The sequence below is a fragment of the Elephantulus edwardii genome, unplaced genomic scaffold (assembly GCF_000299155.1).
Source record: "Elephantulus edwardii isolate Elephantulus edwardi_28Jun2011 unplaced genomic scaffold, EleEdw1.0 scaffold00066, whole genome shotgun sequence".
In the NCBI taxonomy this organism is placed as follows: Eukaryota; Metazoa; Chordata; class Mammalia; order Macroscelidea; family Macroscelididae; genus Elephantulus; species Elephantulus edwardii.
In genome coordinates, this window is record NW_006399816.1 from 1,844,040 (window position 1) to 1,871,263 (window position 27,224).

General features: G+C 46.1%; 1 protein-coding gene across 1 annotated transcript in view; it reads left to right on the forward strand.

The window, feature by feature from the left end:
• The window catches only part of RASGRF1 (Ras protein-specific guanine nucleotide-releasing factor 1), a 157,912-nt gene that overhangs the window by 68,216 nt on the left and 62,472 nt on the right, over window positions 1-27,224 (forward strand). Inside the window, exons 4-9 of the mRNA XM_006888251.1 lie at window positions 2,112-2,204; window positions 5,693-5,946; window positions 19,399-19,478; window positions 20,822-21,015; window positions 21,582-21,691; window positions 25,288-25,406. Of these exons, the coding sequence (XP_006888313.1) occupies window positions 2,112-2,204; window positions 5,693-5,946; window positions 19,399-19,478; window positions 20,822-21,015; window positions 21,582-21,691; window positions 25,288-25,406 (850 nt within the window). The remainder of the gene's footprint in view (window positions 1-2,111; window positions 2,205-5,692; window positions 5,947-19,398; window positions 19,479-20,821; window positions 21,016-21,581; window positions 21,692-25,287; window positions 25,407-27,224) is intronic.

Genomic DNA, 27,224 nt, shown 5'->3' on the forward strand with positions numbered 1-27,224 from the left:
GCTGCTGGTCTTGTCTGTGCAGGTAGCGAAGCGTCTGACCTAATTGCATCTATTTTTTACCCTGGTCCCTGCTGAGTGGATGTCCTGGAATGCCTTTCTTGGAGAAGAATGCTGTCAATTTTAAATACAGACTCCCTGCTCCGCCATCCTAAAGAGAAAAGTATGTGTGAATCACAGCAAATCACAGCACTCCTGAAGAAAGCAGGCCACCTTGGAAGTGATAATCAGCTACCCAAACAAAGGTGGCAGCGTTGAGTGGGCATCCCAGCATTTGGATGAGTGTGTGTTTGGATGTGTGTTTATGCAAGTGCACACATGCACATGTGTTTGTGTCCCTTAGCCCTTCAGAGTAAATATCAAAGAATCAGCCTTTATTTCAATGTGCAAATGTTCTCAGAGTATTTTTAAAAAGGAGAGGAAGAAAAGCCCTTCTCTGCACCGAATATTTCTCAGATATTTTCAGCCACTCTTCAAGCAGAGGCAGGGGTAATTTTAGCAACCAGAGAACAGAGAGAGGGTAACTGGTCCATTTTGCTTTCCAAGTGCTCGATGCACTCAATTGTGAGAGTCCATTCATTCTGCGGTTCAGCAAGTGGCCTTGAGGGGACAAAGCCACGTGTTCTGAAGAGGCAGTGGAGACCAGCTTGATCCAGTGTTTGTAGAATCCCCTGACTTGCTATCTTTAGACACAGGCCTCATGGTCTGCAGAGTTCTCCTTCGGTGGAGGTTTCCATTACTGCTGTTATTCTGATTTTTAAATTCATTTATTAACATATCTAACAAGTTCTGGTGTGGGTCAGGCCAGGCCATGGGCTGGGCACAGGAGTGCATCGATGACCTAAAGAGTTGAAGTCCCCTCACCCACAGAGTTCCCAGCAGAGATGGAAAAGTGATTAGGCAAGTCCAGCACTTTCTGGGAGAGACCAGAATACCAAGAGAGGCCCTGGAAGGGCAGCCAACAAAGAAAAGGCATGCAGAATCGATGGGGATTGATTGTCTATCTGAGGGACCCTAACACACCCACCACAATACAGCTTCAAGTATTCCTTCTCCTGGAAATCATCCTGCTTTGTTCGTGTAACTATGCCAACCCCTGTGAGGCCCAAATCAGACAAATAGGGATTTTTAGAGAAGCTTAAAGTTCATGCCAAGGACTACTACTACGTGGCTCATTCTTGTTTTCTACCATCCATTTGGCTCTAACTCAGGATGTCTTCACCTAAGGACAAAACAATGCCCAGCCCTTTGCAACCATTCTGACCATTGGAAAGTTCAAGTCCTCTGTTGTATTATTGGGTCAAGCTGTCTCATCCAGGGCTTCCTTCATTTTCCCTAGCCCACTGGCCTGCCAAGCATGTTGTCCTTTCTGTAGTATTTAGCCTTTCCTGTTGAAGTGTCCAAAGTAAGAGAACCCAAGTTTCACCATCAGTGCCTCTCAGGAGCATTCTGACGGTATTTCTCCTAAGACCTATTTCATCATTGCTCTAGGCCCATAGTTTTCACCTTATGGTTTAAAAAGGCATCTAACTCGCAGGAAGAAAAGTACAATAAATGAATGGAAATTTTAAAAAAAGAAAGAGAAGGAAAAACAAAAGTCAGCTAACTCTGAGAAATGTTTTGGGGCTATCCAGGGGTCAAGTAAACAGGCTTTCATCCAAAGCCATACATTTTTCTTTCATTTACATGTTCAGGTTCTGGGTAAGGTTTTGTTTAAAAATAAAAGAACTAGTGATTTGAGATGGGGGAAAGGTAAGAGTTCAGAGGCAGGGGGGACTCACAGATTTAGGCTGAAGTGCTGAGGTGAACAATTAAGGCACCTATGTCTGAAAGCAAAGGGCCTTGCTCATGGTCACCCTGCTAGCAGGCAGCTCAGCCAGGCCCAGAACCTGCTGGGCCAGTTCCCAGTCCAGTGCCCACCATCTCACAGATGTCCTGAGTCTGTCTGCCTAAACAGCCCAGACACACAGAGCAGAGGGCTCACTGAGAGATCAGCCTGAGAGGGAGACAAGAGGCAGGATCCTCCTCGCTGTGACAAGCCAGCTAATGGGCCCAAGGGTGGCACCCTGCTTGCTGGTGCCCTTCTCAGCCCCTGACCGGTGTTTCTATTGTAGATTGCATCGTTGCTCAAGGACAATGAGCGCATCCAGTCCACCCAGACCGTCACCCCCAATGATGAAGACAGTGACATCAAGAAAATTAAGAAGGTCTGTACCAGCCCCCTGGATCGGCAGGATGATCCCAAAGGGCCTCCTGGTAGACCCCAGGGTTGACACTATCCCACTGCACACAAGGCATGCCATCCACCCAACCCTCCACCCCACTGACAGAACCAGCTGCCCCTTAGCCTGAATATCACTTTGTCAAGCTATTCCTAATGATTAATTTGAAGTAAGGTAATTCTGCCCCATTTTAGAGGTAAGAAAAGTAAGGCTCTATTAGAGAAAGGAGTAAATAGAGCCAGGGTGGGGGCCAAGTCTCATAGCTCATAGCTGAGATCTCTCCTCAGCAAGACCCAGTGCCATCGTCCTGCACTCTGACTTCTGGTCCTCATCCCCACAGTCATGCAAACCACCCAGTGGTGCCCAGCAGGCCTCAGCAGGGATTCCTATAGTTGGCCTCATAGTTTGGATTTGATTCAGAGTCCAGAGGGGCAAACATCTTAAAAGTTACAAGGGGAGTTCCCACCCAGCAGCAGTATGGGCTCTCCTGGTACGGGTTGATAGAGTATGGTTTGGGGATATAGCTTGCGAGTTATACACAAGGGAGTCCAGTTCATCCTGAGGAAAAACAAATTAAACCAGAAGGTCCTACTTACTGAGACACAAAATTGCTGCCACCACCATCCCCCACCACAGCACCCAGACCAGAAGCTGAAAGCTAGCATTCTAGGGCCCCACTTCAGCCCATTAGGTTCACATAGAAGTTTTTTGGCTAGGTCTTTTTAAATTTGTTGTCTGTGTTTTAAAAGCTAAACATCTCACATGAAAAAATCTGGATTTCTGATTCCTCTCGAGAGTAGGAATAGCTAACATTAATTAAGCACTTTCTATGTGCCAGACACTATTCTAGGAGTTTGTGGAGATTAATTGAGTCTTCACTGAAAACTCTGGGGGGATTTATAACTGTCTCTGCTTCACATACAGGTCACAGATGCAATGACTTGTCCAAGGTTACACAGCTAAGTATTTGCAGAGTCATGTTCACAGCTTGGCTGTCCACTTCCAGGACTCACATCTTCAGCTGCTGGGCTATACAGGCTCTTGGAGAAGCAGAAGGTCCAGCAGCCCTAGTCCACTTCCGGCAAATGACCACAGTGTAGGAGTTAACTGCCCATCGTGTCCTCATCAAGCTGGCTTTATACTTCTGTAGGACACACTGGGCTTATGAAAGTATTTTAATTTGCTACCCATGAGGGAGGCCTGAGTTCAGCTTTTAGCAGCCATTCTGGTTAGAGCATTTAAAAAAAAAAAAAAAGACAAAAAAAATTTAAAAAACCCCACACAACAAACAATTGTAATTCAGTTCCCATCACTCTGATTTCATTATTTGAGAATCCCTGGGTGGTGCAAATGGTTAACACACTCAGCTGCTGGCTGATATGCTTGGAGGTTTGGATCTACCCAAGGGTGCTTGTGCAAAATCAGCCATTGTAAGCTCTATAGGGTGCAGTTCTAGTTTGAGACACATGGGGTCACCATGAGTCTTGATGGAACTACAGCTGCTTCACAGAGCCTCAGAGCAAACCCCGTCCTCTTTGAGACATCTTTGAGGGTGGCTGTTGGATTCTGATCAAGCCTCCCCTCTCCACAGCGAACACCCCCAGCCTGTTGTCAGCTTTCTGTCTGCTGCTATGGCACCCCTCTTAGCTGATATTTTTATTATCATTCCACCTGGTCACCCAACAGGTGATCCTCAGACCAGGAATCCGCACATTTCCACCCCAGCTTGATCCACCTTGCTCCAATTGCTCCCCACGCACTACGTCCCACCCTCAGTGGACCCTGAGCTTGCACACAGCTCAGGGTGAGAGTGTCAAGAAGCCAGGTGGCCCCTTGGCTGGAAGTGTGTGCATCTTAAAGCCTTCCTCTGTGAAACTATGTGAAACTAAGACTTTTCCCAAATCTTTGCCAAAATGAGGCCACTCCAAGCAGCCTGAGTCCAGGACAAGGAGTCAAGTGTTGTGGCATTTCCCCACTGAGGCAAGAGAAGAGGTTCTGGGAAGGTGCCAGCTCTCAGAAGCCACTGATGAAGCCCAAGCATGAGATTAACTCATTTGCTATGTTCTGTTCAATTTGATAATCGCCCTCTCTCCAGATGAGCTTTAATTGAAGCTTCTGGGCTTTCAGGAGAGTCACTAGAAGAGATAAGGTGTGAGCTGTGCCTAGCACAGCCTGATCCTCTATCCTCAAGCTGCCTCTCATAGAGCGGTGTGGGTCAAACTCCCCTCCTTCAGCAAATGCTTCTAATGCAGCCTGGTTAAAATGCAGAATCTGATCCAGTAAATCTTGGGCTGGGTTTAAGAATCCCCGTTCCTAACAAGCTCTTCTAGAGAGATGCTGTGCTGCTGGTCCAGGGACCACACCTTGACTCCAGCTATAATCTCATTGGCCCCATTTTACCAAGCCAGGCCCCATCCATGACTGAGCTCTTTCTCCGTGGTTGACCATATGTTGTTACAGGATGGAACTGCTCTATATAGTTTGCTGTTCATCATCTTTCAAAGACAGATCACCAGGGCTTTCTTCCTCATTGCCTCTTGGTGGGTTTAAACCCCCAGCCTTTAGGAACAATCAAGTCAATTTCAATTCATAGCCACCTCACATGACAGAGCAGAACTGCTGCATAGGGTTTTTTCTAGGCTGTAGTCTTTATGAGAAGGATCTCTTGTAGCATAACTGTTTAAGTACTCAGATGTTAATCAAAAGGTTGCCAGTTCAATCCCCTCTAGCAACTTTATGGGGACAAGACCTAGAAATTTGCTTCCGTGAAGATTACTGCCTAGAAAACTCGATGTGGCAGTTCCTCTCTGATATATAGAGTTACCTAGCAGAGAGGAAAAATATAGCAGTTGCCCTCAGGCCTGATCACTCCCTGAGAAACCTGGAAGGGTCAAGAGCCACCACGACAAAGTCCAGACCAAATAATAAATCATGATAAGGCTCTTGGCCTGATCACAAAAGCCCAGACTCAAGCTAATTAATGGCCCTAAATTCCAAAGGGTACCATCTTCCCTAGCCCTCCCCAAGACCCCTATTTTTAAAAATACTGCCACCAATTGCAGACACTCCATTTTTACTTTCTCTGCTCCTAGTGACTGGGCGTCCCTCTCAGACCATGCAATAAAAGCCTGTTCATTTCTTGGGACCAGTTTCTATCTTTCTCTCATTCCCAACTCTTTTTCTAACATACTGTGCCAAAATCAATTTGACAGCTCCCTAACAACAGTCTTTATGGAAACAGATCACCAGGTCTTTCTCCCACAGAGCCACTAGGTAGGTTCAACTTTTCGGTTAGCAGCCGGGCATTTAACCACTGTGCTACCAGGACTCCAGCAGAACACAGATGGCGACACCGTGTAGCAACATTGAAGGATAACAGGGCTTTGGTCCCTGTTTATGAGGTGCCCACAGCCTGTAAGGAGGACAGAAACCGGGACTAACGGAGGACTTTCTCCATCCGTCTGGGTGCCCAGGTGCAGAGCTTCCTGCGGGGCTGGCTGTGCAGGCGCAAGTGGAAGACCATCATCCAGGACTACATCCGGTCCCCACATGCTGACAGCATGCGCAAGCGCAACCAGGTGGTGTTCAGCATGCTGGAGGCCGAGGCCGAGTACGTGCAGCAACTGCACATTCTCGTCAATAACTTCCTACGCCCCCTGCGCATGGCCGCCAGTTCGAAGAAGCCCCCCATCACGCACGATGACGTCAGCAGCATCTTCTTAAACAGGTGAGTGTTACCCAAGCTTAGCGCCCCCTTGGAGGGAGCGCTTGGCCAAGATGGGAGGAAGGGACCCAACTGGTAGCAGCATCTTGATGCAGAGATGAATTTTAAGAGGAGTGCTCATCTGATTACCATGAAGTGCAGATAAGGAAACTGAGGCCCAGAAATGAAAAAAAGATAATCAAGATCACATAGCTTGAAACCAGCAGTCCCAACAATTCTGAGACCTGGAACAAAATCCATGTTTCTATGCTGGGATGATGTTGTCCCCATCCCCAGCGGACGTTTGGCAATGTCTGTAAACATTTTTAAGGTGCCCTAGTGGCATAGTACATATGTGTGGCAAAAAGTTGACAGTTCAAATCTACCAGCTGCTTCGAGGAGAAAAAGAGGAGCCTCTCATAAAGATTTATGGGCATGGAAACCTTTGCATCCCCGTGGGCGGGAGAGTCGCTGAATTGGAATCGACTCAAATGAAACGGATTTGATTTTAGTAGACACTTTTGTTTGTCACAACTGAAAGGAGTGCCCTTGTTATCCAGTGAATAGGTCAAGATTGTTGCTAAACATCCTACAATGACCAGGACAGCCTTTACTACAAAAATTACCCAGCTAAAAACATCAGTACTAAAGAGGTTGAGAAACCTTGAGAGAATATCTGAAAGTTATAAATCAGCTATAAAATGTTAAACAAGATACGTTCTATTCTCTTACCTCAACACTATCATCATGACCTGGGGGCCAAGTTCAGATTTTGAATGCTTTGTCTCCTCAGAGGTCGGCTCTGTGCCATGCCCCCACATTCTTTATAAAAGTGGACACTTTTTCCTCACTGGTAACATCACGCATTAGGAAAGGGTCTGTGGAATATCACAGGCTTAGGTGAGAGCCCCTCTAATGATGTTCTTGGGAAATGGTTCAAAAGAGCTTCTTGATAGGCAAGAAAATTGTGTAAACTAGCTAAAAGCAACCAAAAATTACAGCACAGAGTTCTGTTTGCACATGATTGTTATATAAGAATTAAAGTAGCCACTATGTGGCCCTTAGATGGTGTCTTAGTTCTCCAGTGCTGATGTTACAAAAACACCTCAAGTAATAGTTGTTTTTGTTGTTGTTGTTGGATGCCACCAAATCAATTCTAACTCATGGTGACCCTGTGAACAACAGATCTGAACGCTGCCCTATCCTGCACCATCCTCACAGTCTCTGCTATACTGAAGCCTATGGTTGCAGTCACTGTTGTCAGGTCATTCCCCTGAGGATCTTCCCCGCTTTCACTGACCCTCTGCTTTTCTCAGCATCATGTCTTTTTCTAAAACCTAGCCCCTCCTGACACTGTGTACAAGGCAGTGAGATGCAGTTTCACCATCCTTGCCACTGAGAAGCCTCCTGGCTGCACCTCCTCCAGGATACAAGTTGGATACTAATGAAGGAATGTTTTTCTTTTTTTTTTCTCTCTTCGGAGGGGGAAGCGAGCTGGTGGGGAGGGGTGGGCAGGGAGAAAATTGCGGCAATGAATGAATGGAAATCCAAAACCTCTGTAAAAAAAAATTTTAAAAATTAAAAAAAAAAGCCGACATCTACATTTTGGAAATGGAAAGTTTAAATTGAGGTCTCAGCCATGTGGATTCCTTTCTTTTGGTAGTCTACAGCCCTCCTTGGTTTGTTTGTGGGGTTTTTTTATTGTTATTATTACTTTATTTTTTTATTAATGTCAATGAACATCTACAGAGGTTTTGGATTTCCATTCATTCATTGTTGTACTTTTCTCCCCGCCTACCCCACCCCCACCCCAGTTTGCTCTTCTCCTTGAAAAGCAAAAGAAAAACTCCTTCATTGGTATACAATACCCCCATACACCCCCACCCACACCCCGAGTATACTCCACTCTGCAACCCTCATTCCAGACTCTTATTATAATCATAATGCCATAAAATATATTACTTTTAAATTATTCTCTCCCTCATCGGCTTCAATGCAGTAAATATAATTTATCCAGTTTTTCTCAGTCTTACCCCCACCCTGATGTCAGCCCCATTCTACAACAGTGGCACCATATAATCTTTGTCCTTTTGCCTCCTTGGTTTTTTAAAATCTTCACATGGCATGTGGTTCCCCCACCAATGTGTGTTCAAATGTCTATGTATCTAATCTGCTCTTTATAACCGAAACGTTATTAGATTTAGGACCCACCCTATGCTTCGGTCCTTCTACTTATTGCATTGTTTTGCTTTGCATTTTAGAAGATTATTACATGACATTACATTACACTAGATTACAGTGTAAAATATAAAATATATTGGTTAGGGTCCAAACATATTTCAATCTATAACAGATGGTTATTCAACCACCTTTTTAAAAAAAATATTCTTCATTCAGTCATTTCACAAATTCTACCTAGCCACACATTCTAGATAGCTATTTGTGACCCAGGGTCACCTTCTTCCACCTTCCTCTGCCATAATGGTGTGGCACATTTGAGAGGCTTTGGAACACTACAGTGTAGGAGAAGGAGGCAGTGGATATGATGCCCAAATGAGAGATGGGTGCTGGAGAGGCTAAAAGTCATTGGAATGGGACAAGATTGACACAATGGAAGTGGATGAAGCATTAGAAGAAGGAGAAAGAAAGATAGAAAAGCAAACAGATGCAGGGAATGTGGTTTTGGCCTTACTATACCTTCTAGAAACCCTGGATCAGTGTATGTGACAAATTTGTTTTAAATATACATGTTGATAGTTACCCTGGTTGACAGGCCCACAGCCACTCCATGGGGGAAAGATGTGACAGTCCGCTTCCATAAAGATCAGCCTTGGAAACCCAATGGGACAAATCTACTCTATCCAACAGGGTTGCTATGGCTCAGAATTGACTCAGTGACAGTAACTGGAAACACAATTTTTAAGCATGACATAAAACACATAAATAAGAGGATGTGTATTATCTTTCTATGAAATCATATTATATTGGCCCCAGAAAATACAACTGGGTCTTTCAGATTCAGAAATTTGAAATTTGACTGAATAGTGTGAAGAGCTTTGTCCTTTCTGAGGAAACCTGGGCCATTCTCTGAGAGCCTGGCCTTGCTCTAGAACAGAAGTTCTTGGCTCTTCCCTCAACACTTCTCAAACTTGAAGTCTGAGGCGGGGTCCAGGCATTTGCCTGTCTAACAAGTTGGCAGGGGCTGCCAAGCTGCTGCTTCTGGACTGCATTTAGATCACCATGGAAATGATGTTATGTAAATATTAAGGTAAATCACTGCCCTGTAAAATGAAATTATTTGACACTTTGAAATGCCCAGCTTTTGAATCATCATGCCTGCATGTGCCAGATAGAAGCTTGCCTGTGGCCAGTTGCTTCAAGAATACTTCAGGAAGGCTTGGTGTAATAGAGTGGGGGTTTTGTTTATATGTGGACCTTTTGTTTGTTTGTTTTAAGCTCTGACTGTAAACTTCCAGTGACTGTTTCTCATAATCACTTAGAGACAAAGACTTTTTCCTTCACTTTTATTTCTCTTTCCATGAATTTGCTAAGACTGTATTGGTCTTTAATGGAATTCTTTTAACCCAGAATCCTTGGTTAAGCATCTCCATATTATATCCCAACATTTGCTCAAAAGCTGTTTGGGGGTGGGGAAAATCACACTATGATTTTGTATTTTCATCTTTTTAAAAACTGAATGAATTGCAGGGCAGTGCCTTTAATAGAGTAAGGAGGAGGGAGGAAGGAAGGGGGTTGTCGTCTTATGAACCTGCTATTTTCAACCCTGAGCCTAAAAACTAAATGACTAGGTAAAAACAACCCTAATGCCTATGAACAGATGGATTCATAAACAAGATGTGGTATAAATATACCACTTCTGTTTCATTGTCGTCAAATCAGAACAGACTCATAGCTGATACTCTGGGGGTTTCGGGGTTTCTGAGGCTGTAAATCATGCAGGAGGAGACTTTCTATCTTTCTCCACAGAGACACTAGTGGATCACAACTGCCAGAGAGGCTCAACTTCTAGGTTATCAGGGAAGCTCCCTACTAGCTATATGCCCTGTCTAAACAGATACAGTGGATTTAGTATTCAGTCATAAGGAGATATGAATGAAGTTCTTATATTACCTGTAAGTGAATGAACCATCAAAACACGCTCAGTGAAGCTAGACACAAAAGAAGAAATGTTATGTGATCCCTCTTGCATGATCTCACCCATGAAGAAGTGAAACCATCCACACAGAAGATAGTGAGTAGTTTAAAATTGTCACTAAGGAATGATGCATGTTGTGTGTATACAGAAACTGGCTTTTTGGTTTGCTAATTTTAGTGATGAGCAGATAAAACCAGGGGTAGAAAAGCCTGGATCTAGGTTTAAATAGAGGAAAGGTAGGAGGAAAGGTATATTAATAGTTAAATAAGAGGTAAATAGATGATAGGTAGCTAATGAAACTATCTACTTTTCACTGCTTCTGAGTCAATTCTGACTCACAGTGTCCTTCCCTCAGCTATCTGAGGCTTTAAGTCTTCATGGGAGAGACTGCGCATCTTCTCCTCAGGATTGGCTGCTGGGTTCCAACCACTGGCCTTTAGATTCGCAGCTCAGCTCATTATGTACAATGCCACTAGTGTTCCTTTTTGTTAGCTAGCTGTTAGGTAAGCAGCAGATGATTAAATGATAAATAAGTTTATAGAAATTTCTCTAACTAGGTGATCCATAGTTTGATTACATCCCTCCATAGATGACAGAAAGAATCTTGACACAAATGGAAAGGAGTATGAAATGAGAAAGAATTTATAGCAGAAAAAAAATCATAAAACAGTAGAAAGGGGGGGCATGCATGGTGAGAGTTCTTGTAGCTTGCTTTTATCTCCAACGTAAGCACCTAACATCCATTCCACAGTCTAAACCCGGGCTCCACACCTCAAACAAGTATTTTGCTCCTAAAAGATATCTCGTACTACACTGGTTGACTGGGAAAAATCAGCTGATTGTCTTTAGTGTTTATTACCTTCCAAAAACAGAAACAAAGAGACCTCAAGACCCCTGAATCCCTCATCAGGGCAAGGATCTGTTTTCCTTCTTGTCAACAGGAAACCAGCCCGTGTAAAGGACCCCAGCAGTGATTATGGAGGAAGGAAATGGTTGGTGAGCAGTGGCCTGACCAAAGCCAGGTCACTCATTCACTCAGCAAACAATAAAGTGGCACTTGGTGCCTGGCTGCTTGGCTGAGCCATGCTGTGGAGTTGTGCCCTGTAGGCCCGTCATCTCCAGGGCTGCCCTGTTAAATAATGAGATCAAATCTCCCCACGCGCTCCCCTCTCTCAGGTTGTAGCATAGTATGTTCCAAGTCTCTCTAACTCTCTTTGGCATGTGAGGACAGACTCTCTGAATCCTGCCCGTGCTTTGGGACCCAGGACATGCTCCTCCCCAATCCCCTGCCTCAGACCACAGCCCAGAGCTCTGTGTACAGACAGCCTGGAGAGGGCAGAGGCCAGCAGCCCATTTATTAGAAAGCAGCAGGGCACCACATGTTTCCCTTGAACTCACTGGCTTTTAGGCTGAAATGTGCAGCCACATTAAAACCTGATTCTAATTTGGCGATTTAATTTACTGGAACTCATTAAACTAGGTCCTTGGAAAGAGCGAAGCCTCCCTCCAGGTGGCAGATTCAGGGAGAATGTTGCAGGGCTGGGGAGGGTGTTAATTGTGTGCTTTACAAATAGAGGAGAAAAGAATCTTTGAACTAAACAGCTGCAGCAGGCTTTGTTTAACCACCACAATAAGCATATAGATGTGGCCTATTTCCCTTTAATAAAAATCACACCCAGCATCATAAACTGGGAACTACAGGCATAGTTCCATGATGAGAGGCGTCCAGCCTCGGGGTAAAGTGGTTTGTATCCAGTTGATTGGCAGTGGTGTCTAGAGTCTTGAGTTGAGAGAACAGTGAGGCCACATCAGCACAGTAGGAGTGCCATGATCAATTTGTCATTTCTGCACAGTTTGAACTGAGGAGTGAGAAGGGGTAAGTGCTTGAACCATTGATGACTAACTGGCAAAGTGTAGTTGGCAGAGGGTGAGGCAGATGTAACGAGACCCAGGTTCCATCCTGCACTGACCATGCCCTATTCATCTTAGACTGGTTTTAGACAAGATAGGCCCGTTTCTGCACAGAGCACCATGAGCACTTCCCAAGTAGGCCATGCAGACAGACCACTTATTCTTCTGGAACATTCTTTTCACAAACTCTCCTGGATAGTTACCCCCTACTACTCCTTTAAGTATTTCCCTGGTTGTCATGCCCCAGTAACACCTACCCCCCTGTCACCTCACCACAATTTTCTTATATCGCCTGCTTTGTGCTCCCAGGGCCTTGTGCTGTGCTCTTATGGCGTATGTCACACCTACATAATGACGCTTTCACACTAGACTATAACCTCCCTGTGGGCCGGGACAGGGCAGTAGAATAGAGCTGTAATGCACAATCCAGGGCACACGAGTCACACAGACCCAGAACTAAAATCAAACCTACTGCCACTGAGTCAACTCCAAACTCACAGTGATTCTGTAGACAGAGTAGAACTGCCCTATAGGATTCCCAAGGCTGAAAAGCATTGGGGGACCCTGGTGATCCAGTCAGTAAGAGTAAATGGGAGTAAATGGTCACTCTCCTTCTTTGTGGTTTACAGCCTCTGCAAACACGCTAGAGAGCTGGTCAGCTCTGAGGCGTTTCCAGCTCAATATTAATGAGAGAGAGAAAGAAAGAGAAAGAGATCTCCTTACAGAAACAAACTATCTCATCTGTCTCTTGCAGAAAAGCTGGTGACTTTAAACTGCCAACATTTTGGTTAGCAGATAAATGCATTAACCACAGTGTCACCAGAGTGCCTTCACATAGACCAAGAATCAGCTAACATTTTCTGTAAAAGACAAGCCGGCAGATACTTCAGACTTTGCAAGCCACACAGCCTGTATCACAGCTGTTCAGCTCTGCCATTGTAACATGAAAGCAGGCAGATAGAATACGCAAATAAATGAGCATCATTTTATTTACCAATTCACCAATATTGAATTATATATCATTTTTATATATCATGAAATATTTCTCCTTTGATTTTTTTCCCCCAACCATTTAAAACTATGAAAACCATTTTAAATTCACAACCCAGACAAAAGGCAGGTGGCAGAGCAGATCTGGCTCGTAGGCGTAATGTGCCAACCCTGACACAGGCGAGGTTGTGAATGGTGCCCATAGGACTGTGTGTCCATGTCCCTGGTGGGGAACATGTCTGTTTCTAGCTCTACAGAAGTTAGCTGCAGGGTTCTAAGAGTCTGACCAAGTGCCTGATAACTTAGTAGTATCCAGCAACCATGTGCTGAATAAATGAGTCCAAAACTCGTTAAGCAGGATGTTAGTAAGTTGTTCTACTTTCAAAGGGTCATGTAGATTAGGGAAACTGCACAGTAACTTAACCCTTAACCAAAACCTGTTACATGTTACTGTCAAGTTGGTTCTGACTCATAGTGACCCAATGGGACAGTAGACCTGCCCCATAGGAAGGTCCGAGAAAGAGAAGACCCTCAACGAGATGGATTGACACAGTGACTGGGGTAAGGAGGGGTAGGTATGGCAGATATAAGGACATTGCTTTAAAACAGAGCAGGGCTCAGAGCTGTTTTACATAGGGTCACCAAAAGTTAGAGTCGACTCAATGGCACATAACAACAACATAACAACAAGCATTTTTAAAGCCTATGTAGGGTGTCACAGAGCATATAAAAAGATGGACAGTTTCCCAGTTCTTTGAACAAAAAAGTAACATTTAAAAAGAAGCAGCAGCACATATCCATGTGTACACACATACACACACCAGTTGGTCCCTCTCACTAACAAAGAGAAGAACTCTGCCAACAGAAAGACCTGGTGAAGAGTGTGCCATGGAAAGGAAACAGCCTGTGCAAAGGCCCTGAGACAGAAAAAGCTTGGCAAGCTTGAGGAAGGAAAAAGAGGCCAGAGTGGCAAGAGATGAGGAAGAGGGAATGACCCATGAGGTGGGCAGAGAGTGGTGTTACTATCAGGGTTAGGGGGTGGAGACACCATCAGAAGGGGTGACACAAAAATTACCCCATCCCTGTCACCAGAAATGGCAGCAGTGAATGGACCAGTGCCCTAGAGGGAGAGGCCACCAGGTAGTGTCATAACTAGTGTTGGTGTCACCTGTCACACATTTTAGGAATTCATTGCCTGCCACCTTCGTCTGCCGGTCAGGGTACAGATGGGCAGGCCTCAGTGACCCTCCACCTTTCCAAGCATGATATCTTTTTACAAGGCTGGCACCTTGTATGTGAGACAAAGTTTCACCATCCTTGCCTCCAAGGAGCATCCTGGGAGTACTTTTTCCAAGACATACTTCTTTATCCTGTTGGAAATCTGTAGGATATTTGACATTCTTCTTCAACAGCACCACTCGAAAGTCATCAATTCTTCTATAATCCTCATTCATTGCCCAAATAATCAGATGCATAACAAGTGATCGAAAATACCATGGCTTCAATCAGGTGCACGTTAGTCCTCAAACTGACATCATTTCTCTTTAATACTTTGGAGAGGTCCTTGACAGCAGACTTTGCCAGAGCAATAACATCTTTTGATTTATTTGGGATTGCAGGTCAGCTTCTTGCCACTAGGCCACCAAAGCTCCCAGCATCTTCTGATTTCTTGACTACTGGTACCAAGGGTGTTGATTATGGATACAAGTAGGATTAAAACATTGACAATTTTTTTTCCTTTCTCCATGTTGGAGAAGAGTATTGAATGTACCATGGACTACCAAGAAAACAAACAGATTCACCCTGGAGAGGGTTAACCAGGCTACTCCTTGGACGCAAGGATTCTGGTGCTTCGTCGGACATACTTTGGATATGTTGTAATAAGGGACAGGTCCTTGGAGATGGACATCATGCTTGGGAAGGTGGAGGGACAGCACAAGAGGGGAAGACCCTCTATGAGGTGGATTGATTCAGTGACTGGGGTAATCAGGATGGGTGTGTCAGAGACAGTGCGATTGGCACAGGATAGAGCAGGATTTAGGGCTGTTGTACATAGGGTCGCTATGAGTCGCAAGCAACTCGACCACACATAACAACAACAAGAAGAACCATCTCCCATGATGTTGCCTATTGGCCAAGTGGTGAGGATTTTTGTTTCTTGATGTTGGATGTGATCCATATTGAAGGCTGTAGTCTTTGATCTTCTGCAGCAAGCATTCCAAGTCCTCCTATGAGCAAGCAAGGTTGTGTCATCTACATAACACCAGGTTTTTATGAGCCTTTTCTGAGCCTAATGCCAAACCCTTCTTCATAAAGTTCAGCTCCTTGAATGACTAGAAATGGAGAAAGGATACAGTCCTGACACACACTTTTCTTTATTTTAAACCATACAGTATTCCCTTGCCTTTTCGGATAACAGCCTCTTAGTCTTAGTTTGCATGTTAAGTGTTCTGGAACTTCCATTCTTCTCAGTGTTAGCCATAATTTGTTATGATCCACACAAATGTCTGCATAGTCAATAAAGCACAAATAGATATTTTTCTGGTATTCTTTGCTTTCAGCCAAGATCCATCTGACATCAACAGTGATATTCCTGGTGCCGTAGCCTCTTCTAAACCCAGCTTGAACCTCTGGCAGTTCTATGTTGATATACCATTCTACCTTTTTTTAAATATACATGTTGTTGTTATTGTTGTAGTTGTTGCATACCATCAAGTCGAAACTGACATAGCTGACCCGTCAGTGGGTTTTCAAAGGTAGTTAATCACACAGAAGGAGCTTCTCCTGCAGAGCAGCTGCTGGATTCAAGCCATGTGTCTTCAGGACTTGCAGTGCAGCTTCTAACCACTAGGCCAACAGAGCTCCCCTGGATATACATAGAGTTCTATAATATGTGGAGAGTTGTTTAAAAACAATAAGATGGAAAATGGACAGGAATATAATAAGCAATTCTCAAAAGAAGTAACACAAATGGCCAGTACATATAATAACCAAACAAACCATTGCTGTTGAATCAGTTCTGACACCTAGCCACCCTGCAGGGCAGAGGAGAACCAACCGCTCCTTAGGCCTTCCAAGCCTGAACATCTTGTGGAAAGCGACCCCACTACTACATCTTTCTCCGGGGGAGGGTGGGTTCACATGGCTCCCCTGTCCATTAGCAGACAAGTAACTGCTGTGCCATTTGGGCCCCTGAATGGGTCTGAAGAAACATCCAACCAGTCCAATAACAATTTTTTTAATTCATTTTAATGAAAGTTTACAGAGACTTAGGGTTTCCAGTTATTCATTGTTGCACATTTCTCCCTATTCATCCCCTCCCCTCAAGTCACTCTTCTCCTTGAAAAGAAAGAAAAACTCTTTCATTGTTATGCAATCCCTCCCCTCCAAGTCCACTCCACTATGCAGCCTTCACTCTGGACTTCTGTAATGAAAAGAATACCCATTCATATGTCCTTTTTAAATAGTTCTCTCCCTTATCTGTTTCCATGGAATATACATCATTCCTCCTCTCCTTTTTTGTCTTCCCTCAACCCTGATGTCAGTCCAGTTTTACAACAGTGGCCCTATACAATATTTGTTCTTTTGTGACTGAGATATTTCACTCAGCATAATGTCCTCCAGGGTCATCTGTTTTGCATAATATTTCATGAGTTCCTTGTTTTTCAATGCTGCATAGTATTCCATTGTGTGAATATACCACAGCTTCTCTATCCATTTGTTTGTTGATGGACACTTGGGTTGTTTGGGTCCAGCTCTTTTCTATTGCGAACAAAGCCGCAATAAACATGGGTGTGCATAACAATTTTTTTTGCAGTTGTGTTGTTGTTGTTAAGTGCCATCGAGTCATAGGCGACTCTGTGAACGAAGGACCTGAACCTTTGTATGACTTTTTTCATTTCTCCAGGTTCATAGTCTTTGCAGAGGCAAGCTATTTTGGAAGTGGATGCCACTCCTGCTTCCAAGCTTGTTTTAATCAAGGAGCTCCACCAAATACTGTCCACCATGGGTAACCGTTACCGCATTTGACACATCAGTGTCACAGTGTTCAGCATCACAGCAACCATGGGTTACCTCTGTACAGCAAGTGGACAGACCAAAGCTATACAACCTAGAATGTTTGACCAAAACCCATTAAAACCAGGCCTGAGAGCCACAGATTAAAGTCACCCACCTTTGGCTTGGTAGCATCACTTTTCTGCCCACTAGGCCAACTGAGCTTTCTCTGTGATGTTGTCGTTGCTTTTGCAGTAGGACAAGTAAAAATGAGCTGCTTTTCTTTCTGGCCAGATGAGTAAAGATGACAACTTCAAGTTAATAGGATTACAAGTGAAATACCCAAAGTTCTCACCTTAAAGAGTAGAGGTCTCATCAAGTGTCTTCGTAATTCTATCTGGTGTTCCTGACAGGCATGACTCTAGTGTTCAGTTTTAAGGAAAGAAGGAAGTGTCTTTCCTCCGGGCTGTATCCTGACAGTCATCTGCCAGCACCGCCTGGGAAAGGCTCCCTGAGCCTCCCTTGGGCAGTAGCGATGTACAGGGTCATTTAGAGCCTATCGATTGTAGGAGGAAGGTAACAGCTCCTTCAAGTACCCATGAAGGTCCCCTGATCCCCACCCTGCCCCCTCGCAAATAAATGTTCTCCCCTCTGTGTACTGCCATGCACCCAGGCAATATTTTTGCTGTTGTACTTTTTTGAAGACTCTTCACATATGAGTTAAAAAGTCCGGGTGGCATGAGTGTTGCCTAAAGGTAGGTGGTTTGAAAGCACCAGCTGCTCCACAGGAGAAAGATGGGACATGCTGCTCCCCTAAAGATTCTCCTTGGAAACCAGATGAAGGGTCTCCATGAGCCACACAGAATCAACTCGACAGCAATGAGTCACATCAACCAAAGTTCTTAAAACTGAGCCATTAGTTTTGTTTACCCAGACAACAAACTAGTTCAGAGGCCACAATCACACAGAATGAAAAATCATTCCGCAGGGATCTGCTACCTGCAAAAATGGTTTCGTCATTGCACTACTCCGGGCAGCCGTGTGTACTCACACCTGAGGCTCTTCCTCTTGGGACTTGAGGGAAAGGACAGATTCACTATCATTCTCAGACTCACGCTCAGGAGTGAGAACGTGGGAAGATTTTCTCCATTGAGTTGGTTGGGGTTTTTTTCAAGTTCCCACTAGTTCCAGTATTTATGGTGTTTTCTGGAGCAACCCAGGGGAGTCTGCACTAAGTGCTTCCTCCTCAGTTCTTGTGCTAAAACAGTGAGATTCAAGTGGGCATAGGGGATTGCCCTCAGGAGACTGAAGGGGGACAATCAACCCCCATGACAACTTCCCAGGATAGCAAATGCCATGGCTTTCAGAAAGCCAAACAAAGCACTGAGAAACACAGAGAGGGGAGAGAGCACTCAGGTGTCTGCTGAGAATATAACCACAGAGAGATCGTCTGATGTGGCAGAGAGAGAATCAGTCCTCTCTCCAGGCCTCAGTTTTCCTATCCATAAATGGGGTACACTAACAAAAAATTATTTCCACTCACTGTGCCTGGTTCAAAGCCAAAACTCAGATATAGTTGGGGTTTGCAGGTAGTAGGAGCTAGAAGTGACAAAAAAAAAGGGAGGAGAGAAGGTTGGGAGAAAGGCTGTGGCTGCAGGAACTGGCAGGACAGCTTCTCTCAGGTGTCCCTTGTGTTCTTGACATTTGCCCTGGAGGAGGGGGGCTTGCTATGAAGTTGCTGCTGCTGCCCAGCCTTGTGCTCGACCACCAGGGAGGTCACATGTTTCCAGGGTATGTTTGGCAGGGGCACATTCTACATACCAGGGAGATTCTAGGCCCTTCTGCTTTTATGTCCTAGAAAGAGTGGGTGTGGGATGGCAACAGGATCTAGCATTTGCTGAGTGCCTATTATGTGCCAGGCACTGGAGAAGACATGCTGCCGACTGGCATGATCTCATATCACCTTCCTGATTTACACCAACAGGCCTGAGGTTCAGAGACGTTAAACATCTTGCTAAAGGTCACACAGCTCGGAAAAGGCAGAAAGCAGATGTAGGTCCGAAGCCCTGATTCTTTTCACGTTATCCGTAACTTTTATTCTGTTCTTCCAAGATACCTCAGAGGCATCCCCAGCAGGTGAAGACTCAAGGGGGTGTTTCATAATTTTTGAGCAAGAAGTCTCACATTTTTTTTTGCACAGGGCCTATGAATAAATAGTTGATTCTTCTGGCTGAGTTTCTGCCTAAGGACTCATATGGGTGAGGTTTGCTGTTAAAGACTTGCACAGGAGGTGGTCCTTCAGCCCTGTCCACCAACCCCTCAGGAGTGCTGGTTCTGGAGGCCCCTCTCAGCCCTGCCTGAGGTTGCCCAGAGGAGCAGGAACTTCCCCCTTAACCTGAGCTGACCCTGTACTTCTTTTGCAGCGAAACCATCATGTTTTTGCACCAGATCTTTTATCAAGGCCTGAAAGCTCGCATCTCCAGCTGGCCCACCCTGGTCCTGGGTAAGTAGCCACTCCTTGCAAGGGCCTCCAGCCTCTTCCAGCCCCTAAAAGTTCCTCTCCAGGGGCCTGCGGCTACCACTCAGTGCTGGGGCACCTTACACCTTAGCAAAATCAAGTGATACCTTTAAACCCATAGATCCTTCAGAAGGCCTAGGAGAGAGTGAGGCAGGTTAGCAAAATCTATCTTCCAAAGAGGAAGATGTATACTTTATGTTTTTATTCTTTTTTCTCTTTTAAAAACAATACCTATATCCTTATTTGAGAAGATTTAAAATTCAGAAAAACCAAAAAAAAAGTTTTTTAAAATGTCAACCATAGTTCTGCTTTTCAAATATCACTACTATGAACATTTTGTATATTTTCTTCTGATTTGGGGTTATTTTTCCTAAGCGTAGGTTTTTCTTTCCTCCACCTGCCCCATTTAACTAAGTATAAATATATTGAATAATCAAAATCCTACCCTGTATGGGTGTGTGATAGATGTGTACCCCTAGCGCACATTGGTGTCCTCTCTTGCTGAAAATGCCCTATCAGGTCACTGTAGCACACCCCACTACAGAGGGTAAACTAGCATCTGTGTAACCAGCTCCCATCATGGGCTCTTAGAGTTGTTTACAACTTGTTATTGCAAATTGTCTTTGCAGGTGAAATGTTCTTCATGTTATATAGCTCACTTTCCCGACGTAGAATTAATCATGGAAATAAAGAGATACTCTGCTCCTGTCCCTGGTGGGAGCTGCGGGTCTAAGGCCCTTAGGGGAGTGCTCTCAGCAGGAACACTTGGGGAGGGAGGGCAGCAGGAGAGGGCAGAGGCACAATCCAGGCTGTAATGCAGTTGTCCCAGCAGCCTCAGCCGCTTCCACTGGGAGCTATGGAGGGCTTTAATAGATGTCCTCAGTTGAGGCAGGGGTGGGCCTATATACCGCACACAGACTAGGTATTGGATGGGTTATGAACTGGGCAAAGCAGCTTCTCTCTGCAGAGAACGATTCCTGGAGGAGACCCAGCTGAGAGCTATGAACCACCAGCTCTCCAGGTGACTGGGAGAGAGGGCCTGAGGAGATCTAGGCGGCACACACAACATCATCTACTACATCCCCTTCTCTGTCAGGCAACAGAGTCCCTTAGCTTTAAAAAAATCTATAATCCCAACATGACCCCAATAGCTGGGGCCCTCTCTCTGACCCTGAATCAGTCAGGGTACCTATGATGCTCAAAGGCAGGGATCTCTCAGGAAGGGTCCAAGCCTGGCCCCCTGCCTCGGTGAGTGGGGCTGCGTGAGCCAAGGCCTTACAGGGCATCTGTCTCCCCTGGCCCCTGGCTGACCCCCACCCTCTTTCCAGCCGACCTGTTTGACATCCTGCTGCCTATGCTCAACATCTACCAGGAGTTTGTCCGCAATCACCAGTACAGCCTGCAGATTCTGGCCCACTGCAAGCAGAACCGCGACTTTGACAAGCTGCTCAAACACTACGAGGCCAAGCCAGACTGTGAGGAGAGGACGCTGGAGACCTTCCTCACCTACCCCATGTTCCAGGTGGCTGCCAGCCCTGCCTCCCTACAGGCTCTGTGGGAGGCATGGCAGTGAGGACCACAGCTGGGAGGGCGCTATGCTGGGGCAGGGGAGCACATCCTTAACACAGACCCCAGCTCTGGGATGCCCAGGGAGTGATGTTAGGATCAGGCCCCGGTGCTGGATGGTGGAGGGCAAGCTGGCCTCCTGGAGATGGCCACCAACAGACTCTTTCTATACTCAGCTTGAGCCCATTTATCAGGCCCTATGGCCCTGCCGGGATAAAGCCTTCTACTTGAGGCGCTGGTCCCCTGGGAGACTGGAACAGTCTCCATATTAGAGAGCCTGTAGTCCGTTTCCTTTCACAGCCCTGTCCACTGTGGAAACTCTCTGGGATGAACATATCCTCTGCTTCTCTCTCTTCCTGCTGCTCGGTCTCTGTGCTGCTTCATGCTCTCTCTCTCCCTCTCTTTGTTTCTGTCTCACTCTTGCTCTATGTCTCTGTCCCTGTCTCCCTGACCCTCCCTGTTGCCCTATATCCTCCTGTCTCTTTTTTCCATCCCTGTCCCCCTGACACTCCCTCATCCCAGATCCCCAGGTACATCCTGACACTCCACGAGCTCCTGGCCCACACACCTCACGAGCATGTTGAGCGCAACAGCCTGGACTATGCCAAGTCCAAGCTAGAGGAGCTGTCCAGGTGAGTGCAGCCCCCGTCCCCCCAGAGGGTGCACAGGGCAGACATAAGACCCTCCCCGGAGGATGCTGGGCCCTGGATGCTAGGAGTTTGTTTGCATTCTGAGTGAGCAACTCAGCCTGTTCCAACTAGAAACAGAGTCCATGTTGAATTGGGGTCTCTGGAACAATACAAGGACAGTGTGAGCGAGGGTGGGGTCCCTGACACTTATGAGTGTGCTAAGAGTGAGTGTGAAGTCTCTGGTACTGCTGGGGACAGCAGGGATGAGTGCACAGTCCCTTGCGCCATATGTAGACATCGTGGCTGAGTTTGAAGTCTCTGGCATTAGTGGATGTGACATGAGTGTTTGGTCCCTGCCATCAATAGGGATAGTTTGGGTGAATGTGGAGTCCCTGACCCCAAAGCAGACAGTGAGGCTTTCCATGGGGTTCTTGCAGCTGTGTGGGGATAGTGTGAGTAGTTGTGGGGTCCCTTGCACAGGCAGATCCCAGGAAGAGCCCTGGCACTCACATGTGCCCTTCCTATGGATGAGGGTCTGCTTAGGGCACTCCCCAACACTCTGCCCATTCCCTCCACTCTCCAGTATCACTTAGTCCAAACCTGTGACTGTGGAGCTGCAGAAGAGGATGGGACTAGGCCCACGTGTGTCCAGGCTCCAGACAACAGAAGGTCATATCAGTGGATAGACAAACCTGGGTTTGTCCAATTTCAGAGGCTCCTGACCTCTACCCTACACCCCTTACCTACCAGCTCTCTCCCTCTGAAGTCACAGAGGGCCTGTTTCTGCAAGAACAAGAGCTGAGGGCCCCTGACGAGGCTCCTAGAACCCAGCAAGAAGGGTGGTCCTGGCACAAGGGCAGAAGCAGCAGAGCAAGGGGCATGTTTAGGTCTCGTGATGTCCTGAGGTGAAATCAAGAGGATTTTCTGATGGCTCAGAGGTGAAGAAACAGGGGAAGTCCAGGCTAACTACAGAGGCTTAGGCTGAGCAGCCAGAGGACGATGGGCTTGGCTTCAGCAGGACAGAGAAGATGCTGCAGGCGGGGCTGGTTTGAAGGGCAAGTCCAGGAGCTTTATTGGCAAGTATGTTGATGAGACATCAGAGTTGGGATGACAAGAAGGGAGCTGGGCATTGGAGTCTGTGATTGAGGGGAAAGGTCAATTCCAGTGTCATCAGCTTGGAAGTGATATTTAAATTCACAGGACTGGCTGAAGTCACAAGGGTGTGTGCTTACACAGAAAGACAGGACCAGGGACTGAGCCCTAAATCTCTACCAGGCAGAGGTCAGGAATGAGGAGGAGGCCATAGCCCTCCCCGGGGCCTTGCCTAGCCATTCAATGCCCACCCATTCAATGCTCTAAACAGCTTCCCAAGTATGTAGAGGGTTAGCCAGGTAGCTCATGGCCCCCAGCTAACGAGGACCCAAGGGTTACACCAGAGCGGGGCACAGGCTGTGTGCTCTAATCCTGCCAAAACCCAACAGAGTCCCAAACCTAGAGTGGAGCGCTGGGGCACAGATGTAACCCAGATGCAATTGCAAGGTCGATCAACAATTAGAAGGGCACACATCAGTCCTCACAAGTCCCCAGGAGCCCAACCCTGCATACTCTTCATTGTAAGACTTGAGTTCCCTGAGAGAGCAGGGCCCCTCTTCACTTCAGGATGCCTTTCCTAGTGCTGAGCAGGGGAGCAAGTGGCTTGTGGTGTTTGGTACAAGACCATGATCCCCCTCTCCAGGGCCCTGCGTGTGTCAGCCTGCATGCTCTTTGTTCCGCCCACCCCACCCCCAGCTCTCCCTGCCCTGAATCCTGCCCTGCAGAGGAGTGTTTTCCTATATCTGTGACAATGGTCCTCATCCTCCTCACAGTCCCTTGGGGGACTCTCAGCAAAAACCATCAGGTAACCAACTCTGGCCTTGTCTGTGCTCAGAACCACCTCTCTTTTCCAAGGCCTGGCTCAGACCTTTGTCCCACTGTCTGGTCCTAAACCCTGAGATCCTGGGTAGCTCACATCATCACTTCCCTAAGAGTCTTCACAGAATTCCCCCCAAATACATGAGTAGTTGACTCTAACTCATGGTGACCCCAGAAATGCCAGAGTAGAACTGCACTCCACCGTGTAGTCAATAACTGTGACCTTTTGAAAGCCAATCGCCAGGCCTCGCTACCAAGGCACTCAGCAAGTCAGTCTTTTGTTTGTACCCCATGAACCTCAGACCAAGAAAAGCGATTCTGATTACCTTTGGCTGCTTTCAAAAATGAATACTTCTCAGCAAACTAGCATATGCCTGGGAAGATATCTCCTCTCAGACATTCTTTCTAGAAGAGAGATGGAGCCTGGGCTTTTGAGGAGAGGAGTGTTGGGTCGATGGCTGGGGCTGGGGCAGGGGCTAAGACCCTTGAGGAAGAGACCCCATCTAAGTACCATACACTCTTTATTAGTAGTGTGCCAGCCTAGTGAATTTAAGCACATCCTTAATCTGAAAAAGAAATGCTGATGTTTTTGTTGCTGATATTGAATTATGGCAGAAACTGCTATCCCTCTTTTTACTCACCTATCATGGGTCAAACATAAAATGCATGATTTTCCATCCTTAACCCCATCATCTCACCAACAGGGAAGCAGAATTAAAGAGGCTAAGTCATTTGCTCAAATCATGCTTATTCAGTAAATCCTAGATGCAGCTCTGCTGGTTGTTATATGTCATTATGTGTTTAAACTGAATAATACCTATGACAGAACTTTCAAGTTACATAAATTAATTAGTGCTCTTGGTGATCTTAGTAGAATTTCAGGCAACTAAATAAAAAATTTTCTGCTTTTCTTGAAGCTAGATGGGGTATTTTTTCCCCCTAAAGACATTTTTTTAAAAATCAATTAATACCTCCTCAGACTCCTGGAAACCCATAGGCTCTGCACAATTGGCAGCTCACAATTTATGGCCTACACTATTTTTTTAAAACACTAACAAAACAGTTAAATGGTGCCACCTTCTGGAAGAAAAAATTGTTGCCCCAGTAAAAGGAACCAATGGGACAGTTGTCAGTATCCTCAGATCAAGGGCAGCCTGTGTCCTGCCCTCCTCCAAACCTGTTAAAGCCCACTTGATTGCCAAAGGTTCTGAAAATAAGACCTTCCAAGGTCCAAATCACAATTTAAAGTATGAAAATCCATGCTGGAAGTGCTTTCATAGAAAGAAAATTGTGAGTGCAAAGGCCCTGGGGCAGGAATGAGTTTGGTTGATTCTCTGGATGGAAATTCTATTAGCTACTGCTTTTGGCCAGTGTCGAATGAGTGGCAGATGTCACCTGCTCTTTCCCAGCGCTGGCTGGGCCTCCTGTCTGCTTTACAAACTTCAGACTTTGATAATAAAAAAATTATTTCCTAGTTTTGATGCTTAATTTTCTTTTCTCTGAAATAAGAACATGTGCGTCCTTGGGCTTATAGGTGGATAGAATGAGACCTCACTTGTGAAGTGCCCAGCAGACAGAGGACACTCAGTGTTCCTTCACAACTGTGTCCTCCCAAAGACGCAGCCTACCTTCCTCCCTGAGAAGTGGGAGCAGCTCACCTCTGACTGTGTTATTTCCTGTCTCCACAGGATAATGCATGACGAAGTAAGTGAGACAGAGAACATCCGGAAAAACCTGGCCATCGAGCGTATGATCATCGAGGGCTGTGAGATCCTCCTTGACACCAGCCAGACCTTTGTAAGACAAGGTAGGGCCCCTGCACCCTGCCCGTCCTCACCATCTGGGACCCAGCAGAGGCAGGGAAGTGACACTGGGAGACACTAGAAGTTAGGTTTCATGCCAAAACCTGCCAGTGTGAATGTGAAGTAAACCGGGGCTGCTTGGAGGAACGTGACAGCTATATGTAGATGTTGGTATCTATACATATAGATGCAGAAATTACTGGTTTTCACAGCTTCCTTCTCTCCAGATGTAAACACAGTTCTACCCAGATGGCCTTGGTTTGTCTATTGTATGTCATAGTAAACACTGGTATGTCCTTTTTGGGAAGAAAGGATGAGCGGAGGATGGAAGCTAGATTTCAATTGGCTCAGTGAATCGCAGGCTTTTTCCGTGCCTGTGAGGAAGGCAGTGCTGGGCCTGCCCCTCTTTCACTTGGGCGTGTTTCCTCTATCTCGTGGGAGAAGCCATGTCTACAGTTGTTCTTCAGCACACACAGTGTGGAAGACGCCACAGCATTGAGAGAGGCAGGTGAAGGCTGAAGAGGGCTACAGACCCGTTTCAGGAGTTCTGGTCAGCCACATACTTAAAGGTCAGCTTGTTGAAATCCCACGTTCTGGGAGAAACTCTGCTCTGTCTGACTATCCCACGGGCAACCTCCAGCCTCAGAATGGCCTCCCCACACCCCACCGTCAGGTCCTTTTAATCTAACCTGTTGCTGTTGAGTTGATTCCAATTCCTGGTGACCCCTTGTGTTACAGAGTAGAGCAGCGCCATAGGGATTTTTTAATTATAATGAGGATTAGTGTGTTGTGAATCTCAGTTCAAGGTGGACCTTAGGATGGCCTCTTACATCTTGAGGAAGGACGCATATGGAATGGTCGGGGCTCTTCTGGCTTTCTTTTCATCCCAAGTGGGTGTCAGCAGAGGGGACTTGCCAGATGAATTGGGGGTCTCTGGCCCAGAGTCCGCCAGCATTTGGGCATGCCAGAATTGTAAAATACCGTTTTTAATTGTTTTTGGTGAAACATTCTTCTAAGTCATATACCCCTGGTCTGTCCATTTGCTGTATAGAGGTAACTCGTGGTTGCTGTGAAGCTGAACATTGTGACACTGATTTGTCAAATGCAATAATGGTTACCCATAGTGGACAGTGTTGGGTGGAGCTCCCCTATTAAAACAAGCTTGGAAGCAGGAGTGGCATCCACTTCCGAAATAGTTTGCCTCTGGAAACCCTATGAACCTGGAGGAAGGATGAAAGTCACACAAGTGTTGAGGACTTTCATTCATAGGGTCGCTGAGTCACCTATGACTCGACAGCACTTAACAACGACAATCTTTACAGAAACAGATTGGCAGACTCTCCCTACCCCCATGGTGCCACTGGTGGGTTCAAACCACCAACCTTTCTGTGAGTAGGACCTTCTGAGATTCTCTGGATGAAAACTCCCAGGCCCCTCTAACAGCCTCAGCAGGTAGATGGGTGGGGAATCTCCTAGCACCACCTGCTGGCCTGTGCAGCTGCCTCTTGGCTCTGCTGGCCTGGGCAAGAATAGCATCCTTGAAGCTTTTCCCCAAGCCCATTTGTGCAACTGTTCTGCTCTTCCCTAAGGCTCGTCCTGAGACCTGCTGAGCCCAGAGCCAGCTCTGCCTGTGTCCTGCCCACCTCTGAGATCTGCTGGATGCCTTATATGTAAGAGGGACACCATATAGTATTTTGAGGCCTTCACAAAGAAAACTCTAAAGTGAACTTGGCTTGCAAGTGGCCTAAGGAATCACTTCTCTTGAGTGAGAGGTGTCTCTATAAAGGGTTCCAGTTCTACCCCGTCAAGCCAAAGTACTTCTT